The sequence below is a fragment of the Amia ocellicauda genome, chromosome 12 (genome assembly GCF_036373705.1).
Source record: "Amia ocellicauda isolate fAmiCal2 chromosome 12, fAmiCal2.hap1, whole genome shotgun sequence".
In the NCBI taxonomy this organism is placed as follows: Eukaryota; Metazoa; Chordata; class Actinopteri; order Amiiformes; family Amiidae; genus Amia; species Amia ocellicauda.
In genome coordinates, this window is record NC_089861.1 from 28,240,210 (window position 1) to 28,250,788 (window position 10,579).

The 10,579-nt window shown below is 41.3% G+C and overlaps 1 protein-coding gene across 3 annotated transcripts; it reads right to left on the minus strand.

The window, feature by feature from the left end:
• Positions 1-225: 225 nt before the first annotated feature.
• On the minus strand, positions 226-7,075 carry LOC136764846 (CD276 antigen homolog). 3 transcript variants are annotated; one of them, XR_010821248.1, is made up of 5 exons: positions 6,873-7,075; positions 4,338-4,418; positions 2,758-3,105; positions 1,876-2,155; positions 226-1,610 (listed from the first exon to the last, which is right to left on the minus strand). XR_010821248.1 is itself a non-coding variant. In XM_066719187.1 (4 exons), the coding sequence occupies exons 2-4, from the start codon at positions 4,378-4,380 to the stop codon at positions 1,986-1,988; spliced, it is 561 nt and encodes a 186-aa protein (XP_066575284.1). In that variant the 5' UTR covers positions 4,381-4,418; positions 6,873-7,075; the 3' UTR covers positions 226-1,985. The 3 variants fall into 3 exon arrangements, 2 of the variants coding, with proteins under 2 accessions (XP_066575284.1, XP_066575285.1); XM_066719187.1 differs by having other exon boundaries at positions 226-2,155; XM_066719188.1 differs by having other exon boundaries at positions 226-2,155; positions 2,758-3,945.
• Between the last annotated feature and the right edge of the window lie 3,504 nt (positions 7,076-10,579).

The following is a 10,579-nucleotide window of genomic DNA, read 5'->3' on the forward strand; positions in this document are numbered from 1 at the left end:
AAGCAATAAAGAGCATTAAAAAGTATTAAAGACGTTAGAAATGTAGTTAAAAAACGGCCACAGAGAGCGACAAGCACAGAAAAAGAAAAAAAAATCACTTCTCAAAAAATGGGAAAAATGTCCTCATACAGTCAGTTCTTAGTTCTACCAATAAAGTAAAAAAATGATGATCAATGCTTTAAAAGTTTTAAATCAAAACAGTTACAAAATAAAAATAAACCAGACTAAAAACAAGAAACACTTTATTATTATTTGTATTTCTTGGCAGACGCCCTTAGCCAGGGTGACTTATAACATAAGTGCAAAACAAAGTTCAAAAATACAGTAAAGTAAAGGCATCAAACATTACAAATTAAATTTACATAAAACATAGCAATTCAAAATATAATACATTTAACAACTTCCAATTTATAATCCTTTGGTCTAGTGGTTCTTAACCCTGGTCCTGGAGGACCCCCTACCCTGTTGTTTTTTATTCCAATTAATTACTTAATTGAACCCTTAATTGAACTAATCATTTCCTAAATCAGAGCCTTTTCATTATTTTAAACAGTAGGGATTTTAAGTTAAGTATAAAATTGTATAATACTTATCTTATTAAGGAACCAACTTTTTATCACTTACACAATTTAAAAAGTCAAATGCAAGCACATTTTTACTTCAGTTATGGGTTCAATTAAGTCATTGAGAGCTCAGGGTAGGGATCCTCCAGGACCAATTGCGTCGTTAGACCTGGGCTTCGGGGGTTTAGCCCCGGGTCTTTTGATCCAATTCCCAAAATATATCTGTACTCCGATTATTTACCATAACGGCATTGCTGCACGATTATATACAGATGTGCGTGTCTTTCAATAATACGAAAACACTGTCAGCAAGAAATATTTGAGATCGGGGGATATTCATAAAACATTCTGGGCTGTAGCCCCCCTACAACCTGAAGTCTAGCAACGCCCCTGGTTCAGACTCCCTCTCCCCTGTTATATACCCATTTATAATGGGTAAACCCACGGCGCCTGAAGCTTAATAATCACACAATTAGACATGCACAAGGTCATTACAGTAGTACAATGAGCTAACAAGTGCAGACATGATACAGTTAAGTCCCAGGTATGTGTAAAGAGGGGGGACATAGGATTGCAGTAACACAATCAAAGTGCTAACAATACATAAGTACATATGACATAGTTCAAAAGTGCATAATGGCAAGAGTGTTGAGCAAAGCAGAAGATATGGCTGCTATATTTCAGGTAAAGTCAGAACAGAGGTGTCTTCAGTAATCTCCAGAAGGTGGTCAGTGATTGTTCAGGTAAAAGCAGAAATATGGTAGTGGCATCTGTTGGCTACTATGTGCGGAGGAGTAAAATCAGGCCTAATAACCAACATCACAGAGAAATTGAAAATGAAAGTTAAACTTCAAAGTGAAAGTACAGATATAATTCAGAGCGAACTTGTGTAGCTGAAATGTACTGGCACTTCCAGAGATGCCATATCCATTCCACATCGGTCTCTGTCCTTGGTCATCTCCCACTCCACACATCACCAAACCAGTCTTGAAATCGTCAGCAGTAGGACCAGTAGACATGACTTCATTGCTCCAGACACACGGGAGCCTGCAGGTAAGATTCAAAATTAAGGGATTCCAGAATTCCATCTTCTCTCTACTCTTAAGACTTACAGGTGCTCTCTAACCGATAGGAAATTGTGTACAGGTGTAGTTGGATTTTTATTATGATTTAGTTAACAATTAGACAATGAAAGTCACCTTTGACATCTGCTGAATAATCTCAGTCATGATAATAACAGTATTGAGTAACACCCGTGAGATAAGGGTGTGCAATGCTTTAAGCCCCTCCTGTGCCCCCAAACCAGGCCCACCTGGTCACAGTCCTCCTGATGGTTTGCTTGAGCACAGGGTTGCTCAGCTGGAAAGTGTAACTTTGATTGGCTGCTTGGTTCACTGTCAGAGAGCTGCGCAGCTCCAGCAACTATCCCCTGCTCTCCCATTGGCTGGTGTGGCTGCGCTCCGTGATGTCACCTCCAGATTGGTTCAGCCAGAGCACAGTGGCCTGCGGGTATCCCTGAGCACAGTACTCCAGCATGACGAGGCCGGGGTGCTTAGACATGTTGATCACCAAACGAGGCTCTTCGTATTCCGCTGTAGGGGGATATCAGTGGGTGCATTAACTCACAGAGCAGCGCAAAGTGGCTCAGTAAAACAATCAGTTTAGTGGCTCTCAGAGCGCCACTGAGTCTTTTTGATCAACGAAAAGAGCGAGTGTACGTGTTTTTACAGCAGCACTGCTTGTCACCGATACAGCACAGCCGATGCGGGGGAAATCATTCAAGATCGGAGGGTATGGTCAACATTCCCAATTGTAGGAATTCAATACCAAAGAGACAGTGTTGACACATTTCACCAGCTCTAACCTCTGAACGACCTCAAAGCGAAGAATTGTGAGTCCCCATTTTAACAGTGGCTGGCTCTCGAGCATCAGAGCACTCACTCAGAGCTACCCAATTGTGTAACACACCCCAAGTTTGGCTCATATCACAGGATGCTGCTTCTGCTACCCCCACATACCCAGTGTCTCTAAATATGTTGTTCAGTCTGTCTTGGTACAGCACATAGAGGACTTGTGCACTCCAGAGGACAATGCTGTCATTCTGCCTTTGTGCTGCCTTACTGTTACAGCTGCAACACTTACAGCTATTGTCTTTAAAACACTTTGGATAAAGGCATGAGCCAGTGATACTCACCTGCCACTAGGATCTGCAGGTCTCTCTGGCTGCTTCCTTGTTCATTGGCCACAGCACAGGTGTAGGTGCCCTGGTCACTTCCCTGCACCTCTCTCAGCCTCAGAGAGGCGTTACCCACGGCCACCTGCTCTGGGAACAGCTGTGTGCGCCCCCTGTAGGCGGGGCTTTGTTCCTTCAGCTGATCTGTGCCGTAATAGAAACTGTGCACAACCTCCTGACCTCGATGCCAGGTCAGCACCACTCTGCCAGGGTCATCAGCTTCACTATAGTGGAAAGAGCAACTGAGGGTGATGTCACTGCCTGGAGCCACCACCATGGGGGAGCTGGACACCAGCACTGCAGTAGAGACTTGGAGGAGAGGAGAGAAGGCTGATGTCACACAGTCCTTCAGTAATGTACAGTCACAGTAGGTCCAGGCACACAAATGCTTCCTGGCATACTCTAGGTTGCTGTTCTTTAGCAGGGCAGATCTTTTCTGAGGTATTTTACAGACTATCTGTACTGTAGAATATCATAAAAAGTCTTCACAAGACAACCAATGATTTTAGTGGATTCAGTAGAGAAGCTGTTCTGCTGGATACAAGTGTTCTTTCTTCCCTCTTTCAGATCCCTTTAATACCAGATGCAGCACAGTCAAAGCCCAGGGGAGGAATGCTGGCTCAGATTTACAGTATCACAAAGAACTAGAATAGTATTTTTCACAGTATTTCAATAAATTATGCTTACATTTGGAAAACTCAATGAGATTTCGATAGCCAAATTGTCTCCCACAATAGCTATTGTAAGATATTATTTGTTAGAATATATTTTTCTATGGGAAATTCTATACCATCTGGTTTGGTAGAGGAAACAGACCTGCTCCCTTTTATCTAAGTTCCCTGGTAGCCCCTGGTAGCCCTGGTAACCCTATCTTTATGACCAGAGACCAAAAAGGGACCTGTCCTCTGATTGGCTCCTAGCCAAATTCAAAATGACCCCCACTTCTAAATTACTTTAGCATAAGGCACCCAAGTCATGGTGGTGGCAAAATGCTATTGGTTGGAAGGAAACCTTATAAAAGGGAAAACAAAGAGAATTTGAGTTCTCTTAACTTTTTCATCCTGCAACAAGACACAACACAGAGCTGGAGAGGAGAGACAGAGAGAGACACACCGCTTCCTGCCTGACCAGACTGACCTATAAGCTGTACTGTGAGGAGAAAGAAGAAAATGGGTATTATCTGTTTCTTACTGTAATCCAGCAGAAGCTTAATATTACTTATTTTCAGTAATATAATTGAATGATATTAGTTTCCTATTTTTGTCAAAATAAATGATTATTGCACATCTGTGACTTGACCGCATCTTCCCTCTAAAAAGAATCTTAAAAGAGAAACCAATTGACCTATGAGTTTTCAGTTCAACTATTTATTTAGATTGACTGAAAAACCAAGCATTCCAAATTCTCTTACACTATCATAAGACATGCAGTGTGAGAAAGAACATCTATTTGCATTCCTGACCACATAAGAACCTTATCTGCTTCACAACTTGGAGACGAGAATAACACAAGGTTGGAGGAAGTGGCCAATGGCTGCTTACCTCCAAAAAGTAGAGACAGTCCAACGATGTGAGGCAAGATCATTATTAAGCAGTGTTCATCCTGCAAGGAATAATATCAACCTGTAATGGGAAGAGAATAATCTAATTATCTAAAAGTGCTTTGCATAATGATTCAGACTAAGAATTATCCAAATGTCTGGAGGCAGCAAATTAATGTCCTCTTTGAAACTGCAAATCTTATTTTTTTTCTTCACCTCTGAAGGTTTTGCAAATCATTCAAGTACATTTTCCAAACAAACCCATCTTAATTTGCATTTTTTTGCCTAAAATTGTGTAGGTCCCCCTTTTGCCACCAAAACAGCCCTGACCCGTTGAGGCATGGACTCCACTAGACCTCTGAAGGTGTGCTGTGGTATCTGGCACCAAGACTTTAGCAGCAGATCCTTTAAGTCCTGTAAATTGCGAGGTGGGGCCTCCATGGATCGGACTTCTTTGTCCAGCACATCCCACAGATGCTCGATTGGATTGAGATCTGGTGAATTTGGAGGCCAAGTCAACACCTTGAACTCATGATTCATCAGACCAGGCCACCTTCTTCCATTGCTCCGTGGTCCAGTTCTGATGCTCACGTGCCCATTGAAGGCGCTTTCAGCAGTGGACAGGGGTCAGCATGGGCACCCTGACTGGTCTGCGGCTACGCAGCCCCATACGCAACAAACTGCGATGCACTGTGTGTTCGGACACTTTTCTATCAGAACCAGCATTCACTTTTTCAGCAATTTGAACTACAGTAGCTCGTCTATTGGATCGGACCACACGGGCCAGCCTTCGCTCCTCACATGCATCAATGAGCCTTGGCCGCCCATGACCCTCTTGCCGGTTCACCGCTTTTCCTTCCTTGGACCACTTTTGATAGGTACTGACCACTGCAGACTGGGAACACCCGACAAGCGCTGCAGTTTTGGAGATGCTCTGACCCAGTCGTCTAGCCATCGAAATTTGGCCCTTGTCAAAGTCACTCAGATCCTTACGCTTGCCCATTTTTCCTGCTTCTAACACATCAACTTTGAGGACAAAATGTTCACTTGCTGCCTAATATATCCCACCCACTGACAGGTGCCAAGTCAGTGGTCATAATGTTATGGCTGATCGGTGTATATACACATAGACATGCACACAAACATACACTATACATACACCTAGCACTGAAGTGTATGTTGTAGAATACACCATGGAGGACAGCTAATGACTCTTGAGAAAACCCAACTTCGCTGCCACATATTCCAAGAACCTCGTGTAATCAGAACGCTGTGACATCTATTAACGAGTGTTAATTGGTATAACAGAAAATGTGTAATCTTATGAAGCAAATTTGACTCAAGTTGAACAATTTCTAAATGTGTGGGTATCAAAACCCATTACAAGTCTATCTAAATATATAGGTATTCTAATGCCTCGTTTCCACTGGCTTAAGGGTCCGTGCAGTGCCTGCTAGAGGTCTTCACGGGTACACAAATGTGTGCCCGAACCCGAAGAGACCCGGACCCGACTATTATTTGAAATCTGGACCCGGACCCGGCCGGGACGCACAGACCCGATCGGACCCGATCGGCAACAGATTCCACAGCTAATCGCTATTAACAAGTTAATGTACAAGTTGTGAAAATAAAACGTTGTGTCTTTCCTAATGTAACGATATCTCAAAAACCTCGCCGTCCCTCTTATGTGAAGAGCAGCGATTGTGGGTTTGGTTTGTGTTTCGTTTTTTAAGAAAAGACAACAACTTTACGAGCGATACAGGCTGACGAGCAAAGGACTTTTGTATCCGTTTTAGGAAGAGCTAAACGTGTGGAGACAACATTATATTCAGACATTACGTTACCGTAAGAAAACACTTCCATGTGCAACAATAAAAGTACAGGTTTGCTATTTAGTATTATTATTATTATCATCATCATTTGTGCCAGTAGATACACATTTTAAACGGCACAACGGGACTCCCTTAACTTATTACTGATTCTACAGATTTGTAACTGCAGACAACACGTTTTGCCCTATTATTTTTAATTAATTCAGCAGGGGCATTTAACCAGGGCAACCCACAACCCTCCACTGCAGAGTCCAGTGCCCTAACCACTACTCCACATTAAATGCTAAACTATAAAGATAATACGGGGTGGGGGTTGCAGTGAAACAATGTGTTGTGTTTACTGTTTAATTATATATTGTTCTGCTACACTATTCGTTACGTTCTCTTGCCGAGTTCAACATTCCACCGGACAGGTGTCAGTATACTTTATACAATTTACATAATGACATACTGTACTCTCTTTTGGAACAGATACAGGAGAGATAAATAAAAAAAAAAGAAAGTGCAGCCAGATTGAACCGGAAATTTGAACAAAAACACAAATGAACCCATGCAAAATGCAAATCCAAACATGGAACGAAAGACTAAATTAGGCTACATGAAAAACAACAAGAGATTAATAGGAAACAAATTACAAAATATTACGTTATAAAAGGCGCATGAAACTACCGTATTCAGTAATATTGAAACCACCTCACACTTACAAAGCAGAGGCGCTGTCACACTCGTACAAGACTTGGCAATTATTTCGTCTTCTGGGTCTTTTCTTTGCATATCTTTGTTTTTCAAAATGAAAATAAAAACACATCAGCTGGTCGGGTAACGGACTAGTCTTCCCCTTGTTGCTTTAAAGCACGAAGCGAAGAGACGGATCTATAAGGTTGTGCAGCCTAGGAGGCTCTATTTCCGTCTGTGCTATAATCAGTCACACACTGGGGGTTTTGTGTATTTCAGTCTTCATACAGCACTAGATATTACACACGGGGGGAGGAGCCCCTCGCGTACAGAGGAACAGATTATTGGAGATCATCTTCCAGCCTTTCTAAAGCCTTCTTAAACTATTCATATTAGTTGAAATACTACCGAGTACTGAACTAGTAACTAGTACACCACAGGGCTCAGACACTTTCCAGTACTGCCAGAGCGAGATAGAGAACACAGGACAACAACGCAACACACTCTCAACCCCCTCAACACACACACCTGTCTGTCCACCAGCGCACCTTTTGGTCCCCAGGAGTCCCCATTATGGCAAAACACCTGCAGCCATACCTCCACACGGTGTTGCAGTATATAGCAGGGTCCATTTAAATTGAAATTCATGGGCTAATTCCAACTCAAATCTTATACTTTTTTGAATTGATCAATTCCAATTTGAATTCTTAATGATTCTGGTCATTCAAATTCATGAATTGAAATTGTGATTCATCCAATTGGAATTGGAATTGAATTGGAATTAAGACATTTAAAGCTGGAATTGAATTGGAATTTAGACATTTAAAGCTGGAATTGAATTTGTAATTGTCAGTATCTCACATTTCAGAGTTTGAATTGGAAGTGCTTTCCATGTCCCTTGTTTTAATCATTTTACCATTTTACCCTTATTAATCCATTATGAATCTTCTGTAATGATGTATTTTATAATAATTTTGTTTTCATCACATTTTCAATTATTTAGACAATACAATGTTTACAAGACAATGTTTTAATATTGAAATCACAGGCAAATGCTTAGCAGCTTCTCAGGTCAATTTTTTCTGGCCTCCTAGCAACTGAGGAATTTCTATTATCTGAATCTCAGCCAATCAATCAATCAATCAATCAATTTTTATTTGTATAGCACCCTTCGCAGGTTAGCCACAGAGCGCTTTACAGAGTATTATTATTATTATTATTATTATTATTATTATTATTATTATTATTATTTCTTGGCAGACACCCTTATCCAGGGCGACTTACATCATAAGTGAAAACAAAGTGCAAAAATAACATTAAGTACAAGTAAACAAGTTAACATACAACAAATGTACAGCAAAATAAAACAATACATAAATACAATAAAGTAAAATTAATATAGACCTGTAAACAGTTTACATGATCTAAAATAAAGAAAGTGAACATTTAAATAAATAAACCATTTAGGCATGGATCAAGTCAAGAACTGAAGCAGGGCTTCATTACTCAAGCTCCCCTGCTGCAGACCTGGAACCAAGAATCGGTGCCCGATTGGGGGAGTGACCAAGGTGCAGCACTGGAGGTGAAATTGGAATCAAGGCCCAGCAGTGACCCTCGAGGTAATGCCAGGCCCCCTGCTTTCCAGTGGGATCATCGAGGGTGCCCCTTATGCAATGAATGTGGAAAGGCTGGACATATAGATATTGTACTGCTCAAAGCCTTACAGCACCGTCTTTAAACTAGATGGGCCAGTCACAGTGGGTCAAGTGACTGAAGGCCCTACCTTAGACCCTCTTCCTGTCCCCCAGTGGGGTTTTGTAGGGATATGCCCCCAAGTAGAAGTGCAGTTTAATGGAAAAAGGGTGTGTTGTTTGTTGGATACTGGGTCTCAAGTGACCCTTATGATGGAAGGTTATTATCGTAGATTGTTCCCTGAACAGGGTTTGGGTTTAAGGGGGGATGTAGGTTGGTTGTCTCTGAGGGCAGCCAATGGACTAGAACTTCCGTATGTGGGCTATGCCATTATTGATGTTCAAGTTGGGGAGGTTAAGCTCTCTTAAAAAGGTGTGGTGGTAACTAAAGGAGGGGGGGACAGGATGATTTACCCATATTAGGAATGAACGTGATTGCAGTACGAGATACTTTTTTGTCTACTCAGCTCAATGGTGCTGCTCGCGGGACGTGGGAAGCATCCTTTCAGGACTGTCAGAGGGTTCAGGTACTGTCTTCCGGTGTTGAGGTTCGAGGGGTTTTGAGGGTCCTGGTGCCTTAATCTTTTACCACCAGATGGCGTACTTGGCTATAGTGTGCCCTGTGACGGCTATATAAGGTGTAGTCCAATAAAATATCGTGTTGTTTCTATTGATCGCCCCTATGTCCTTCCCCTGAGCTCTAACTAGGACTTTACATCTTGTCTGCAATGATTAGCTCACAAGGATGTAGGACCTGGATTTACTGTATTTGTTCTTATGCACTTATGTCATTTTGAACTTGTAAGTTGTACTATGTTTTGATCTGTAATTGTATACTGTACTGCACTTTTATAATGCTCTTATGTTGTGAAAGTTGCCCTGGAACTGAGCATCTGCTAATAAATAAATAATAGTAATATATAATAATAATGAAATGTAATCATGTTCTACTAGAACCCCGAGATTTCTGGCTAAACACAGGTGTCATACCTTTGAAACGAAAATTAAAAGCTATATTATGACACTTTGAAAGCTCTCTGGCAGGGGAGGGACATGCTTTACAGGCATAAACATAACTAATCTGTACTTTTACAGATGACATTTTCTGATGCTACAAATAAAATAATACATCGAAACCTCAAAAGTGTTACATTATTTTTATCCAACTTTTTTTATTTTCATTTCAAAGGTGTTTTATGAGCCGCACATGTTGCGGGTGTGACATATGTGTTCTGCCAGAAATCTCGGGGTTCAGTATACAGTATACAATTACAGATCAAAACAAAAAGTTCAAAATGACATAAGTGCATAAGAACAAATACAGTAAATCCAGGTCCTACATGCTTGTGAGCTAATCACTGCAGACAAGATGTAAAGTCATATTTAGAGCTCAGGGGAGGGACATAGGGGCGATCAATAGAAACAACACGATATTGTATTGGACCACTACACCAATACACTTATATAGCCGCGCAACATTATTGCAATTATTCATTCACTTGTTGCGGAGACAGCTGTTTATTCAGACAGAGCTCATTCTAGTGGGACGTATTGCCAGACAAGAATGGATTTTTACAGAAATAAACCCCTGCCCTGGCTAATAAACCTCCCGCTATATCTTAAAAATGGCTCTTGTGTGGCTAATGGGTGGAGCTGAGCGGACACGTCACTGATGACCGACCTCACTGTATGCGGAGTCAAATCTCAGTGTAAAAAAAAGTCAAATCTCAGTGTAAACGGATGTGAAATCTCACTGTATATGGAAGTATACTGGATGCACTTGTATGTAGTGTATGTGCTTCTCAGTATGTAGTGTATGCATCTCAGTATGTAGTGTATGCGTCTCAGTATGTAGTGTATGTGCGTCTCAGTATGTAGTGTATGCGTCTCAGTATGTAGTGTATGCGTCTCAGTATGTAGTGTATGCATCTCAGTATGTAGTGTATGCGTCTCAGTATGTAGTGTATGCATCTCAGTATGTAGTGTATGCGTCTCAGTATGTAGTGTATGCGTCTCAGTATGTAGTGTATGCATCTCAGTATGTA